This window comes from Amblyomma maculatum, chromosome 3, assembly GCF_055883805.1.
Source record: "Amblyomma maculatum isolate TAMU_Amacu chromosome 3, ASM5588380v1, whole genome shotgun sequence".
Classification (NCBI taxonomy): domain Eukaryota; kingdom Metazoa; phylum Arthropoda; class Arachnida; order Ixodida; family Ixodidae; genus Amblyomma; species Amblyomma maculatum.
This window is the reverse complement of record NC_139346.1, coordinates 134,770,813-134,787,623: the sequence shown is the minus strand read 5'-3', so window position 1 is coordinate 134,787,623 and position 16,811 is coordinate 134,770,813. Positions and strand designations below refer to the sequence as shown.

The window sequence follows — 16,811 nt, the reverse complement described above, 5'->3', positions numbered from 1 at the left end:
AATTGCACGGAGAGCACCAGCAATGCTAAGCCAACGCGTCGCACACACACCAACCAACTTTTTGGGGGTTGATCCAGAGTTAATCGCAGCATAAATGCTTTTATAAAACTCTTGACGCTTTGGAGAGTGGGAAAACCAGTTAAAGGTTTCCCGAACAAGGTAGTCAATCTGTGTGGGTAGTACATCCACTGCCTCGTTACAAGCAAGGTGAAGGGAGTGACATACGCATTTTACCAACACGATGTTTGGGTTAACTTCCCTCATTCTTGTGTACAGACTATTGTGCTGCCCGCACATCACACTGGCTCCATCAGTTCCTATACCCACACAGTCACTGACAGAGAGATTAGACTTGTCGAGGAAGTTTTTCAACTCACAGAAAAGTCCTCCAGATGATGCGTCCAGAACTGGAACTAGTCCAAGGAACGCAGTTACAATTGCGCTGCTCTCGCTCGAGTAGAACCTTGCCACAATGGCAAGCTCTTTTGCCGAAGACACGTCTGTGCTTTCGTCCAGGATCAACGAAAATTTTTTTCCCTTCAGCTCATCCAAAAGCATCTGTTTGAAGGTTGGTCCAAGTACCTTGTTCACTAACGCCGTACACTTGGTTCTTCCCATGGATAGCGACGACGCAGTGGTCGAATCTCTGAAACAGTCGCTGATGAGCGGCGTCAGGTGGTCAGCGGTAGCAAGCGAACCATGTACGGCGACATACGCCGCCAAACGCAGCTCCGCAATCTTCGCTTCATGTCTGTTGCTGGCGGCCCTTGGCTGCGAGGTGACAAATCTATCCATTTGCCTTTGTTCGGGTGCAGTCGACGACTGCATGCTTCTAGCATGCTTTTCGGTTTTTCTATGTGCCTTCAGATCTTGCACGTGTGCACGTAGCTCTGTTTTGCAGGCTGTGCAAAAGGCCATATCCCCTGAGGGTGAGCGCGTAAGCCAATCTGTAATCAAAAAGAAAAATTTGTCACGCGCTAATGATCGAGACTGGCATGGTCACATGGAATGCACTCCGAAAAGCGGAACATAATTTTTGGACTGGTACAAACAAGCACTAAAACATTAAAGATGGTCAACGTACCTTTGAATGCAGGATCTTTTTCCCATTCTTTTCTGTACGTCCGCGCGTACTTCGCCCATTTGCCCATAGTGGCGTCGAGAAGCACGTTTCACTATATGCGGACTGTTAAACCTCCACCGCTGTGCTCAAAGTTCTTGCTGCGGAATCAGTGGTTGCCAGTGGTGCAGGGGAAATTAAAACTGCGGGGGTGATAGATGGCCGAATGTAAGATGGACAGGACTGCCTTGAATTGTCACCAGTACTTGCTTTTCGTGTGTTTGAATGGGGGGTATGTTGACGGTTTCAGCGAACAACCGAATGCACAACTTGCGGAATTCTTTTCTAATCGAAAAGTCTCGTTCACTCCCAGTCTTTGGTGAAATGAAAAGAAGCAGGCACCTCTTAAGGGGGCACTCACAATAAGTCGCGAACGTTTCGCAGGGCGGAAGTGCGACGAATGGTATTCAGTCATGCTCGAGAACCAATTGGCTGCTGGACAATCCTCATTCTTTATTTCACATAGAAAGGGTATTCAAACAATTTTCCCATCCGACCCCCTTTCCCCTAGTGATCTTGAAGGGTTTACTTAGAAAGGAGCTAGACTTCCGTCTGCTCGTTTCTTCGAATAATGAGTGGCGCATCTTGGAACGAGAAATTTCTGTTGGAAAACAAGCCTTACAGAGAAGCTGAGTTCTGCAAATTGTCCATTCAATAGACCACTTTAACACCATCGGCAACGCCGGGAAGCAGGAAAGGGAAGGAAAAGAGCTTCGAGCTTTTGTCCAGGCACACCTCACTACCAACCCCTATGCCGAACATTCATCGAACCACAGGCTGCGAAGGCCCGTCTTTCTGACAGTCGAAATATATACTTCGTCTCACAAGAATTTTGCAGCACTGTGAGGCAGGGAAGCCCTGGCCCATTTAGGATCTCGTGCATTAGAATAGGCAATTGTGCTCGGCGCACTATAATAGATAATTTGTGCTCCTACTATTACCCCCACCAATTCGCAGGGCGAGAGATGCACAGAAGCAAATTACCTATTGTGCACATGATCTGGGTTGGACAAGGTTACCTCTGCCTTTCGCAGTGCTGCAAACAGCTTGTGGGACCAACACCAATTCGCAGGGCGAGAGATGCACAGAAGCAAATTACCTATTGTGCACATGATCCGGGTTGGACAAGGTTACCCTAGCTGCCTTTCGCAGTGCTGCAAACAGCTTGTGAGACCAAAGTGTGGGCCTAGAATGTACACTGGCAGTATCTTCTAGGAAAGAAAAGTGCGCTGGTTGCTATTACTGTACACACAGCATCGCGGCCCACTGCTAAACCTTTCTGGAGAAAAGGCTTTTGAAATGGTTTGGACCTTTCAAGCGAAAATGCACAATAGCCCAAAGATAGCCAAATAGCCAACCAACAATATTTCCCGCCAACCACAACATAAAGTAGACCAATTTGGCTATTTATAGCCCAACCTGGCAACCCTGGCAACGAGTCGGGTTGAGGCGTGGGCTCTGCGTTTGTTTGAATACGAAAAAGGTGGCGCGTATTTTGTTTTCGTCGTGGCAGTAATATGTGCTGTGTTTTATTGGGTTTTATGGCGTATAAGCAACTGCGCCAAGAGCAAGTTTAAAATGCGTAATGTTCTGAGAAGTGAGAACAAGTGCGTTGAAATCTAGTTTGTCTATAGGCTCCGTACAGTGAAGTTGGATGGATGGATGGATGGAATATAGGAGCGTCCCCTTTGAAACGGGGTGGTAGCAGTAGCTATCACGCTCATTGTTCTCCCTATATCTTAATTATTGATTTAGAATGGTTAAATAAACCACCATTCTATTTATTAAATTTTGTTCCTACATTACTAACATTTCTCTGCTTTTAAGCCACCAATCTTCCAGTCGTTTTTTGCTAGTTTCCACCGCCGGTTTATTCACCCGGCCACTGTTATCTCTAAAGCCCAGAGCTTCAGGAACAGTGATTGCGCCCGCACCAATTTCCGGATGGATACCATTACATTCCAGTATAAAATGGTCAATTGTTTCACTGGAGTTTCCACATACAGCACATGCGTCATCTCTATTGTTAAATTTTTTTGTAGCTGCGTGTTCTAAGGCACCCTGATCTAGCTTCAAAGAGTAGGGCACTGCCTCTTGAGTTATCAAAGAAATCTTCCTTCCTGATCTGCATTTTCCACTTTCAGTATAATTCCACACTCTGTTTCTTTTCCATTGAATTTATCCAATTTTTACCTTCTGTGTTTTTCACCTGTTGCTTAATGCTCTTTATTTCTCTGTCCTTGTTACTAGCATACTTACTAGTTAGTTTCCTAGTTCTTTTCCTCCATTGTGAGTCAACGCTTTTTAGGTACAGGTATTTAGATACTTTAGCTGCCCATCTGTTACTGTCCAATTTCCTCAGGCGTTCCTCATATAATATTTTGCGCGCGACCCCTGCGCCACCTACCGCAGTTAAACGAAACTCTGAGAAGGCGCTGCGACTCCAGCGCACGCTTTCAGACGCAGTTCAACGGCGGCAAGTGGTGGTCTCAGAAAAAAATAATGCGAAGAGAACAAAAAGCAATCGTCAGTATTGATGCGCCATGGATTACCGTAGGCACGAAGGCAAGTTGGGCATTGAATTCTTGATTCTCAGGCAGGCTGTACAAGGGACCGGCTCTTCTTTCAAGAGGTTCTTTCCCATCAGAGTATGGGTGATTGTTAAAATATGCAGGTGCGTTAGCAGAATTAAGATTGTAGATGGAGCACAATTTGTGGGAACTGTAATCGGAAAGCACAAAACTTATCTTTCTACATCTGAATTCTACCTTCTAGATTACATGACAGAAAAAAAATTATTTCCTTAGCCATTACACCACAAAATGCTTGCCAATAGGTAACATCGCGGTCAAAATCTTGCTGGTCGCGAGTCCGCTGAACATCTTATTTACGTCCGAGTTCCGCAATAGTTTGAAATAGTCAGAATGAAGACAGGTTCATTTTGTCCGCTAGTAGCACTACCACGCGACTCGGTCAGTTGAATTAGACCTGCAATAAACCTTTTTTTTGAGAACACGCGTCCCATAGTAAGCACACATATGTCCAGCGTTGAATATATTCGTTCTGCTTGTCAGAGATTATCCGACTCTGCCAGGGATCTCGAACACGCGAATCGCGGGCCCTGGAGCTGCGTGCTGCAGACCGGCGGCTCTAAACATATGTTCAGAAAGCGGTAGCAGCAGCCTTGATCTGCAACTAAAATAAACTCAAAGGCTTTAGACCCAGACGGCAAACATTTTTTTTTTTTTAATGAAGAGGCATTCACCGCCTAATCGGCATGAACTTTCAATGGTACATCACTCTGCCTCAAAGAGCAATGCACCATACTACCCGTCCTTTATTCAATTTCTAACTGTCCATTTTTTATCGTTATTTTCCGTCTCCTATCCTGCGAGGGACAAAACTTGTTCAATGCGGCCCGCACAGCAGATACGAGTTTTAGACCTCTGTTATATTCCCTTAATGACCCGAAGATTACAGATTGTCACTAGCCACAATAAAAAAGCTAGTGCATGCCATAACACACAATCGCACGCGCTGGTTGAGAACAAACAACGGGGGGGGTTCCACTGGCTGCCTACCGCCTCCCCTGCATCATCAGCCACGGCCTGCCTCAAGGGGGAGCGCGCTCCCTTTGAAATCGACAGTGTCTCGGCCTGCTCAGTAACGCGGAATTCGCCACGGCGGCGCTGAGTACGGCGCTCCTCCGCAGTGCCCCCTGTTCACTGTATGGAGCCTATAGGAAGCGTCTATTATGTCGGCAACCGGCAGCATTGGCCTCGAGATCGAGCAAAGTCGCCACCTCGCGGCTCAGCGACGAAACCTGCTCAGTGTGGATGCGTTTTCTTGTTGTTTTTTTTTGCAGTTCCTGCGAGCTTTTGCTTACCTATATGCTTCTTGCAAAATAAATATGAACAGTCTATAATCCCACGCTTCAGTAAAAAAAAATTATATATGCTTGTCCGTATCGAGCATGCCATGCTTGGATACGGACATCATCCATCGCGGTCTTCGGCGCTTGAGATCCTTTGACACATAATGTCTCAAACGAAGTGGTACGGTCGTTACCACCCTGTCAAAGCAAAACAGGTCGCTGCCGTCAATAAAAGTTAATGCAAACCCTCAGAAATCTCATATTCCCATTACTGTTTGGAATACCGCAGCTACTAAAACATATGCCACCGCAGACTGCTTCATATAGCAGAATGCAGTTTGAACAGACCACTCTATGCCTACTATGCCTTCTGTATGCACTATAGAGTTGTGTGAGTACTTTTCTTTTTTTTTTTTTTTCTGCTATTAATTCTCTGTCACGGTGTCTCAATGGTAAGGGTGCTCAACTGCTGATTTCGAGAACGGGGGATTCAATCGCAACCGTTTCGAAAGGTGCTCTTCTGCTGTGGGATTTGACTGCACAGTAAACAATCCCACGTGGTGTTAATAAGGAAAAAAAAAAAAAAGACGCCAAAACCAGCTTCTACAATCATCCATCATAGCTGATGCCGCTTTCATGCGGTAAACCCGGGCCAAATACTGCAGACACGTTTTCATCGCCAACAAACCCGCCGTACACTCGGAAGCAGACCTACGCAGCGTGCGTTCCAACGAGCGCCGCCGGCTGCCGATCCACACTACTGGAGCGACGGTGGCGCCACCTCTAGGTCGATCTCGCGGCGAATAGCCCGCCCGAAAAATTGTCGGCAGTTAGCGCCCATTGGTTGGCTACGACCACGTGACTACAGTGCCGGCATCACGACACCTCCTCTATAAACTTCCGACCTGCTCACTGGCGCTACCTCTACGGAGGCGCGCGGGCCTAAAAATTGTCGTGTAGAGACCGAAGGTGCCGCCAGGTGCCGCCTGAATTAACCCCCACAGCAGACGATGCAATGTCGCGCACGAAGGTCCCGGCGCACTGCCGCACATGTTATTCGGTTTGTTTCTCGTGTTCCTAGCGCGTAAATTGACTGATTTACGGTGTTTAACGTTTCAAAACAACATCCTGGCCATGAGATGCACCGCAATGGAGGGCTCCAAAATATTATTGACCGCCTGACCCTGGCGCACGAGCGATTTTGCAGTGGGAGCGCATAGAAAAAATATATATGTATACAGCGCTTCACCTGAAGAATGCAACCCTTATATTCATTTCCTTGCTTCATTTTGTGAAGTGGCGCCTCGCTGCGTGATGGAAAAATAACTCCCTTAGGCTAGCTGGTACATTAACCTTGAAAACAGTTTCTGCAGCGCGAACAAGCAGAACATATATAAACAATGTATACGGTCGCTCGTGTAATTCGGTTACCTTTACGGTCTGCTAATTCCAGCTGATAAACTTTACCTTCATCATCCTGCCCACAAAGGAAGATAAAAGCAAGCGGAAGGAGTGGCTGTCTTTTAGGTGTTGGGGTCTAGTAATAGCGACCTTCTGGACTAAAGTGTGCAACACAACCGTCATCGTAGCCCTACGTGCTACAGCGACTATTCACGCCTACAATGTTTTCATAATGACTCCTCACACCATTAATTATCGCGGTTACGACTGTTGTTCGAGCGTCGATTGAGCTTCGCTGGCATTGCCGTATATCGCATCGGCGGTGCTACCGCGCGTTCATCACTGCAGCTGCATTGCCTTAATACTTCAGATGAAAGCGTTAGGAGACAAGCAGAACTCAACTCAGCAACTCTCGTGAGCACTACGTATCCTTGGGAATGTTATGTAGAAAGCCAGACTTCATGTAGTGTTACCAGTTTTGATACTCTACCCATGAAAATCTTGTGTAGAACTTTTCTCATAGTATTTTCACCTTAGTAAAGGACACATATTGTGGTTGAATTTTTAATTGTCACTTCCTCTTGTTTGCAATACTGGATTAACCAGCATAGTTAATATTGTTTAACTTCTATAATGCTAGATGAACACCTCAGAAACCTCTGCGGCATGAAATTCAGAAACGAAAATTTGCTTCAGCCAGTGCATTCACCCAGTGGACAGATTTCCTTATGACCACTACACATTTTCAAAATTTCCATGCTCAGTGCTGAAAATGCATGAAAATATGGAATTCCTTGCAAGTACCATGCTTTAAAGCTTTTGCAGGCAGCTGTATGCACTGCAAGAAAGAGAAATCAGAAGCAAGCTTACATCAGTTCAAAGAAATTTTTATTCCCTGAACATGGGAGCTGTTGGAACCACACAAAATAATAATAACAGTTCGTTCAGTTTTCTTCATGAAGATGAAGTACACTGGGAGAAGAAGCAGAGAAGCACCCCGACCAGCTCCGGTCTCCTGGGAATACATATGGCAATTTACAGAATATTAAAGTGCACATAATCGAGCTCAAAAGGTGACATATACTGCAAATTAGACATACAGCATTATCAACAGCATTAAACAAAAAAAAAAAAGAAAGACAGCATTATTAACAGCGTGAAAGGCATTTTCATTGTAAAGACACATTTAAAGAACACACTGATACTTCCATAATGGCAAAAAAAAAAAAATTTGATATCGACAGAGGGCACACTGATACATTCATTATGGCAAATAAAAAGAACTAATACCGACAGAAGGCAGTCTTTAACCTCCTGTTGAAGCAGTAACATGTATCATATTGATTAAAAACTGAGTTATGGTGCTTATAGTGCGTAAGACACTTTTTAGCACAGCTAAGAAGTCCATGGTTTTATAACTACTTCAATGGCTGCAGCCCTATCACAAGGATAGTAGGTGTGACCCCGTAATGCACAAAAAATGATTAAAATGCTTACATACGAGGGAAAAATAAACTTTCAAAACTTTTCTTGACAAAGGTTTTTTTGTTGAGTAGCTTTCTTTTTTTGCATGTGCCTCAGATAAATTATTTGTAAAATTTGCCAAGAAAGGCCTCATGAAATTCCTTAGAAGTAAATTCAGGAGAGCCACTTTGTGCGACATGCTCTTGTTCATGCTGCAATCAAACAGAGGATTCTTCATAAGTGCTGGAGAACTTCTTTAATGGTTGCGGCCCTTTCACAAGGACAGCAGCCACTGTAGAGGCAGTACTTTCCAGCAGGCTCACAAACCCAACAAATGCCAAACTGGGATAAGAAAGGCCTCCCCGATCAATTCCAGCAATCAGAGCAATTGTGATAGAGCTCAATTTTGGAGATTGTATCTTCGATAAGCAGCCTTCACAGCTCACATTATCTTGCACAGCTTTCACCAGGAATCCAGCAATCAGTGCCGAAGTACTCGTTCGCAAACTTTGTTGGGGTGGGCCTGGGAAAATGAAGAAAGGTTAGACAATAATGGCACAATTAGTATGAATGATTCAGAAACAACATCTATAATTGTTATACAATACAGCCTGTCTCCACTGCAGCAGTGCCATCATCTGAGCAATGTGAGCTAATTTCAGGGATTTACAAATTTGTCAAAAAGCAGCAGCCATTTTCCCTAAGCAATCATAACAAGGGACTTATGACTGCCATTCAAAGTTTCTCATTTTGATGCGGGTGTATGTCAGCTTTCCACACAAGTACAAAAATTTTTGAGCACACTTCTTTATATTCATGACATTCACATTTTCACTACAGAAACCACTATGAATAATGGACAGTGATAAGTAATGAAATGCAAACACACTTGGGTAACGCTCCAGTACAGTCAGGTGAGGAAGCAGAAGCTTCCTGATGTCTTGCTGAGGTGCTGCCACGGATGCACGTTGAGGGGCAAGTTTTGCTGCCTCCCCAACAGAGCCTATTACGCTGCCCACGTTGCCACTTGGGGATGAATGGATAATGCCTGTCACTGAAATCTTCTGAAGTGATGACAGAGCCGCATAGCCATCAGTTTGATCATTCGATCCATTGAGTTGCCGGATGGTTGAAAATAAGGATTCCACATTATCGCTAGAGAACTTTTCAGTTAACACGAAACGAAACCCAAGGCCAAGGAGATGTCTGGTGCAAAGAACCGTTGACATTGTCGTGATCCTTAGTGCCTCATAAGTTTCCTCGGACAAGAATTCCAGCTTGTGTATGGCACCCTTTTTCCATTTTTCAAAATAGGCAAGACACTCATTTTCAAGCCAAGTTAGCCTGCAGGAATAAATGATGTACAATGGGATCAGTTAGAAAGTTTTGCTTAGCATATACATAAGCCACAAAAGTTTCAATTTTATCAGAAAATAATACCCATGTACAAAACCATGCATTTAAAGTAAAATGGCCACTCATGCTTTCAAAAAATGAAGCCTAAATAGCAATCACAAGCACCTTATCATCTGGCATACCTTTCGTCATCTGGACCATAGAAGGGCATCCTCAAGAGGTCTCTGCTCAACCAGAATAAAGTTGCGCTTTTAACATTGTGGTGAGTGAACCACTTGTATGCAAGCTCCATAAATTCAATAGTTGGGAGACAGCGGTTGAATCCCCGAGCACCAAGCTGGCATCCATGTTTTTCCAGAAGCCTGAGGACTGATGTTACCTAGAATGAAATTCCATTCATGTTGATTACCAGGCTGACTAATTGCCAAATTGTAGGGATAAAAGCTGTGTATTACTGCTATAAACAAATGAATCTGTTTGCTTAGAAAAGATGGCAACAGCTCTGGCAACAGACATCTTCTCAAAATTACTCGGCCTAAGGTGCTTTTTCATCAAGCACCTGACAAGCTTGAACGCACCTTGCTTCACCTGTACGTAATGGAGGTTCCTGTGACAAAATAGAACGCTACACTGCAAATTTCTAAGATAAGGAAAACCTAATTTTTACAGCAGGTAGTCTGGAAGGATCAGCTTTCTGTTATTCCTGAAAATTCTTTTTGTGTCTAGGAACTAATTCCTAATGTTTTTGATTACATGGCAATAATCAAATGATAGGAACAGTGGCCTATATGGATCAAGAGGGTGGCTGGAACGAGTCGATCAGTACTGTTAGCACAGTCAGTGAAACTGCTAACTGTATATATTTGCTTTCAGCATATTTTGCAGCTATAACAGGATATTTATCCCTAATGAAAGGATTTGCAACCTTACCCAAAAGTCTGAACTACTCGCGTGACGACAGGGAGTATTTGGCCGCCAGATGCAAAAAACTTGAAGCTAGTGCTGTGGTTATCAGCAACTAACCGCACCACTTGAAAGCCAGCTTCTTCAACTGACTCCATCACTTTCATAGCAAGGAGCTCAAGCTGCTCTCCTGTAAGACCTTTAGTAAAGTAATACCCTACAGGGAGCCTGAAATTTTTGTAAAAACAATCAATATTAGGTGAACAAAAAGATGTTCTCTTAAAAGATTGAAAACAATCTGTTCATGTCCATGTGACACTCACGGGCACAAACCAGACGTCACATTTACCTGTAGTGGGTAGAAAGACAAAACAGAGCAGGTGAGTCGCCAGTTGATCCTCTAAACCAAAGTCCACTTCAGCTCCTCTAAGGTCCGCCAATCGAAGAAGGGCATCTGACTGCTTTTGGTATACCGCAGCTTGCTTCAGGGATATCTCGTCCATTACTAGAGTTCCACAGCGTGCCTGCAAAAATTACAAGAGGATGGCTCCAATATTTTTACCTAAAAAAAAAAATTATTTACCTCCTTGGAGTGCAGTTTCACCTCTGCGTGAAGACGTTACTCGATGAGTGAGGACACTACCTCTCCAGTGCATGCACCAATGTAGCGCTTGAAAGTGCAGCGACTTGGTAGAGTCAAAACAGCACTCTCCCGAAGAAGGCGGTACCCGGCTGGCGACTTTGCGTGCCAAAGAACGCATTTGCGTATTGTTTCTTCACGCCATCGCCCTTTTTTTTTACTCAGGAAAGCAAGCTGCTCTTGAAGGAAGAGTGCTTTATCATTGTTTTCCTCCACCTTTTCCTGCAAGTATGACATATGCATACAATGAGAATTTTTCTAAAAGAATGTTCAAATGAAGATTAGTTCGCACCTGGAGGATTGTGACGTTTGTTTGCCTCAGCAGAAGTTCCGTCTTTTTTGATTGCTGTTTGAAGATTTCAGGGCACGGCAGCGCAGTGGAAATGCGGACGTCTAATCCTTTCGTCTTTCTTGTGCAGTTAGTCATCAGTACCCTGTTGATACCATCTTGGTTGGAAGTCTACGGAAACTCGACGCAAGCAAGTCCAACGCAGCTGGGGGCCCACCAACACGTGCCGTTCACGCCGCATATCATCGTGCGCGGATGCTTCCAACATGGTCGCCCGGCATCAGAAACGCTGTGCGCCGACGCGAGGACCAGCGCCGCCTTTGAGACAGCACGGAAAACCTGGAATATAAAAGCCGGCCGAGCCACCCCAGCAGCCACAGGGCACGGCAGCACAGTGGAAATGCGGACGTCTAATCCTTTCGTCTTTCTTGTGCAGTTAGTCATCAGTACCCTGTTGATACCATCTTGGTTGGAAGTCTACGGAAACTCGACGCAAGCAAGTCCAACGCAGCTGGGGGCCCACCAACACGTGCCGTTCACGCCGCATATCATCGTGCGCGGATGCTTCCAACATGGTCGCCCGGCATCAGAAACACTGTGCGCCGACGCGAGGACCAGCGCCGCCTTTGAGACAGCACGGAAAACCTGGAATATAAAAGCCGGCCGAGCCACCCCAGCAGCCACAGGGCACGGCAGCGCAGTGGAAATGCGGACGTCTAATCCTTTCGTCTTTCTTGTGCAGGTGAGAAAACGATATGGTTTATGCGTACATTCCAATGATCCATATCTGCTTGTGCTGCCGTGCCCACGGTTGATCTGCCCGCTTTTTTGTGACATTGCCGCCTTTGTAAAAAATTTACTACTGTTAGCAGGAGATGTGGAAACAAATCCTGGTCCCGACATGACACAAATTTGCGGACAGCTTGCACAGATCGCCGACGATTTGAAAGATATTAAAGAACAGCGCCTAGCCTCCATCGATGCCAAATTAGAAAACCTTGCCATCCTAGACAACAAAATTTCAAATTGTACACATCAGGTAGTAGACCTGCAGAGGGCAGTCCTGTCTCTTGAAGCGCGCATTGATGACCTGGAAAACCGATCAAGAAGGTCAAATTTAGTAGTGTATGGAGTTCCAGAGGACGACAAGGAAGACAATGAAACGTTAGAACACATAATAAAAGAAGAAATCATTCAGAAAATTATCAAAGTTGCTCCCGTCGAAATTGAAAGAATACATAGAATTGGAAGGCCATCAAGTGGAAAAATACGACCAGTAATTCTGAAATTCTTGGACTTTCGAGACAAAACCAAAGTTCTAAAAAACTGCTTCAAACTTAAAGGATCAAACTTTTCCATAAGCGAGGATTTTTCATCTCGAGTGCGCGACATTAGAAAAAAATTATGGGAGTGCGCAAAGCCTAGAAAGGATGCGGGCGAAAAGGTTTTCCTTGTCTACGACAAAGTACGTATAAGCGGAAAGCTATACAAGTGGGACAATGAAGTGAACGATATAGTGCTAATAGATCAAGTTTTAGATGATTCTGAAGGTGAAAAAAACGAGCAAAATGTAGAGCGAACACTACGTCCCCGCCGTCAACGGAAGGGTCCGAAATAACTTTTATCAATGTGAATGCCCGCAGCCTATTAAACAAGTTAGAAGGATTCGAATCTTTACTTCTTAGCCTGGAACCTGATTTTGTAGCTGTAACGGAGACGTGGCTTACAAGTGACATCAAAGATATTGAGATAACTCCCCCAAATTACAATGTTGTTAGAAGGGATAGGATGACACGTGGTGGAGGGGTGGCAATCTTGATAAAAAAAGAATTTCCATTCACGGTTCTTCCCGACGTTCAAGGCGCCGAAGCAGTTTTCTGCAAAATAATATTTGGCTCTCGAGCTATCGTTGTAGGTAGCGTCTATCGCAGCCCCTCATCTGACTGCGATGTCATGAAAAATCTTCTAAATTACATGCAAAAACAGATTCAGGGAAACAGATTAATCTTGCTTGGTGATTTCAACCTCCCGGATATAAATTGGCAGACCATGCAATATCAAAGTGCTTGTTCGGAAATTATCTTCGACGCAATGCTGCACTTCAATCTACGACAAATCGTGCAAGAGCCGACACGTGTACATGGATGTACTTCAAATGTTCTGGACCTTGTCTTTCTTAGTGAACACTTTCCACCTGAAACATCCAAAGTAGAGATAATTACCGGCATATCGGACCATAAGATAGCATTTTGTACTGTCGCGACTCATTACAAAACATTTCACGCTAAACCGAAAGCTACATTTTAGAACTTCAGCAGGGCTGACGATAATAGCATTTCAGACCACCTTGCCTTCGCTTTTACACCGTTCGAAAACCTATCAAGGGACATCCACACAGATATTGAGACAGTGTGGCACGCGTTCAAAGATATCGTATCATTCTGTCTCCGGAACTATGTACCGATAAAAACAAAAGTGCCTAAAACACACAACCCGTGGATTACACGAGATGTCATCCACGCTAAACGCAGGGTAAAACGTCTCCGAAAAACATTGAAACTGCATCCTACGACAAAAAATAGAACCAGGCTTAGTATCACTATCCGCCACATGAAGTTAAAAATAAAAGCTGCCAAAAAGAGCTATTTTACCCACATCCTTCCCAATTTCCTAAAAAGTTCTCCTAAAAAGTTTTGGGAATACCTCAACCCTAAAGAAAATCAAGTAAACTTTGCCGCCGATGAAGAAAGCCAAACTAGCGCAAACAAGCTGAACAGCTACTTCCAATCTGTTTTCACGAGAGATAATGGCAGCTGCCCACATCTAAACCAGTGCAGTTTGACAAATCGCTTAAAACCACTATCAGTAACCGAATCGGGAGTACTAAACCTTCTACTAGACCTTGATATTAAGAAAGGGATTGGGCCCGATAACTTACCGAATATTTTTCTCCAACGGTACTCACAATGGGTAGCGAAATACTTATGTGTATTATACGATAAATCACTCACAACTGGTAAATTACCAAGGGAATGGAAAACCGCAAAGGTCATTCCTATTCACCAATCCGGTAGCAAAGATGATATTTCTAACTTTCGACCAATATCGCTAACTTGTACCGCCTGCAAACTTCTAGAACACATAATACTAAAACACTTAAACACACATCTTGAGCAGGAACATCTGTTATCACCCTTTCAGCATGGTTTCCGCAAGGGGCTATCAACCGTCACCCAACTACTGGAGCTAATACACGACATTTCCCTTAGCATTGATAACCAAAAACAAATCGACCTCATCTTTTTAGATTTCTCCAAAGCTTTCGATCGCGTTTCTCATGTAAAACTTATCAAGAAATTAGCATCCATATTCGGTGATAACCCTGTCATAGATTGGATCCGGGACTATCTAACAGATCGTCACCAGTTCGTACAAATAAATAACCAGAACTCACAAATAGTACCTGTCACCTCTGGAGTACCGCAAGGTTGCGTACTGGCGCCAATATTATTTTTACTCTTTATAAATGACCTTCCTAAAAATATTGTCGTAAATATCAGGCTTTTTGCAGACGACTGCATCCTTTATCGTGAAATTAATTCCTCTGAAGATCATATAGCTCTAAACAACGCACTGGAAACAGTGTCACAGTGGTGTACAGAGTGGCAGATGGTGCTGAATGTTAATAAATGTGTATTCCTGCCGATAACCAGAAAAAAAGAGTGCCTGCATTTTCCGTACAGTATAAGCAATACTTTACTAACCCGAGTCAGCGAACACAAATATCTTGGCTTGATACTCACGCATAACCTAAGATGGGACTCGCACGTAAATACCGTAACAGCAGCTGCTACACGAAAGTTATTTTTTCTTAGACGTCGTCTCCGAGATGCACCACTCGAAACTAAAATGTTAGCTTACAAAGATCAACAGTGGAATATGCAAACGTCGTATGGTTCCCGGCAACTAAACAAAACATAAAAAAACTAGAAGGAATACAACGGAAGGCGATAAGGTACATCTTTAACAAATATAAAATGACTGACTCGCCAACTCACCTACTTAAGAAAGCCGGCATGCTGAGTTTGGAAAAACGCGCAGTACTAGCACGCCTGAAATTTCTGTATCAACTCGTGCATAACCACTTTAATATAGATACATCAAAGTACATCGTCATCGAAGACACAAGACTCACGCGCTATAAACACTCTTTGACTATAAATGAATTTTCTTGCCATTGTGACAGTTTCAAAAACTCATTTTTCCCCCTTGCAATTAGAGAGTGGAACACCTTGAAACCATCAATAACACAAAGTTCAACACTGGATGAATTTGCAAAGCTAGTGGAGGATCATTTACACACAAATTCATGAATGTTCATCCAAACAGTTCCCTTGTCAGCATACATTGATAACTTGCAAATTGTACTAATTCCTTATTGCTTTGTTACTTCCATTCTGTGTCCATTCATATACCTTTTTCTTTGTTTTCATGTATCAATATTTCACTGTAATTTTTACTGTATACACTGATCATTGTCTTGCTTCGTTTATTTCTGACCGCAATCTTCCTTTTATTTTAAATGATTGTCCCTGCCTTTGAACATGTTCCAAATATTGTCTGACTTTTTGTATGCGTTTTGTGCCCTGCCTGTAACGATCCCGCCCGGGATTGACAGTATTCCTAAATAAATAAATAAATAATAAATAAATAAAGATAGAAAGCTCTCCTCGTAATATTTCCGGTTGTTTCCGGAGCCTTTGGCATTTCCGGATGAGGTTTTTCACTTGCCTCAGAAGCTTTGTTATTCATGAAAGAGAAAGCCTCGTCTGCACTCCACATGCCCTGGTTGGCTTTGGTACACTTGTGATGCTGTGGAGAGACTTGCTGTGCTCGGCCCTCTCATATGTTTCAGGAGAGCAAGCGGATTCATGTGAGGGCAGAAATTGAAGCACACTTGGAACTTCATTAACAGGTACCTCCACTGGTTGAACTTGTGAATGACCTTGTGAAGGTTCCAACAGTTTTTCTCTCGACATTTCAGAATTTTCGTGGGCCATATTACTGCCTGACACATCTATGCCTGTCTGTTGTTCAATCCCTTCAGATGGACAGCAAAGGGGGTTGGGGCTGTCTGGCCTGTAACATTAAAAACCTCATTTGTAATTATTTGTAGGGGTTTATGAGTTAAGTGGCAAAGCATATATAAGACACAATATTCGGGTGCGCCTCAGAGAATACTGATACAAAACACTTGCCTTGTTCTCTTCGTCTTTATATGAGGATGCTTGCTGACTCAGCGCTCCTTTTACAAGCTTTTCGCTCCATTTTTGGTGTTTCCTGAAGGTAGCCAGGGTAGCTTGGAAATACTGAAGGTATGGCATCTGGTTTTAACTTGCGCATCTTCAGTCCTTGCCTGTAATCGTCTGGCTTGAAATGTAAGCTGCAGACTTTGCTGCGGTCGCTCGGCACCCATGGCTGTTTCCTTGGGCCTGCAAATATATCTGGGTGTATACTCTTGCACCACAAATCTCTGGTGGAAACCAACGGAAGCATAAAATTTGTTATTTATGGGGAGACCACTGCGTGAAACATAAGAAATGCCTGTGGGCTCACTACTCTGGCCCCACTCCAATATACTGGCTGGATGCACTGACAGCTGCACCTGTGCCTGTCTCCCCTTGCCGAGAACGACCACGTTGCTTTTCTGTTGTTGTTTTCTTTTGTTTTGTTTTTTTTGTTTTGTTTTTTCGAGGTAGTCTCA

The 16,811-nt window shown here is 43.9% G+C and overlaps 1 protein-coding gene and 1 pseudogene across 1 annotated transcript; one reads left to right on the top strand and one right to left on the bottom strand.

Moving 5' to 3' along the window:
• The first annotated feature begins 5,406 nt into the window (after positions 1-5,406).
• Positions 5,407-15,725, top strand: LOC146196120 (uncharacterized). The gene has a single exon (XM_084598097.1). It carries the CDS (start codon positions 11,142-11,144, stop codon positions 12,663-12,665), a length of 1,524 nt encoding a protein of 507 aa, XP_084454223.1. The 5' UTR covers positions 5,407-11,141; the 3' UTR covers positions 12,666-15,725.
• LOC146196121 (uncharacterized) lies at positions 10,421-10,995 on the bottom strand (annotated as a pseudogene).
• Positions 15,726-16,811: the final 1,086 nt, after the last annotated feature.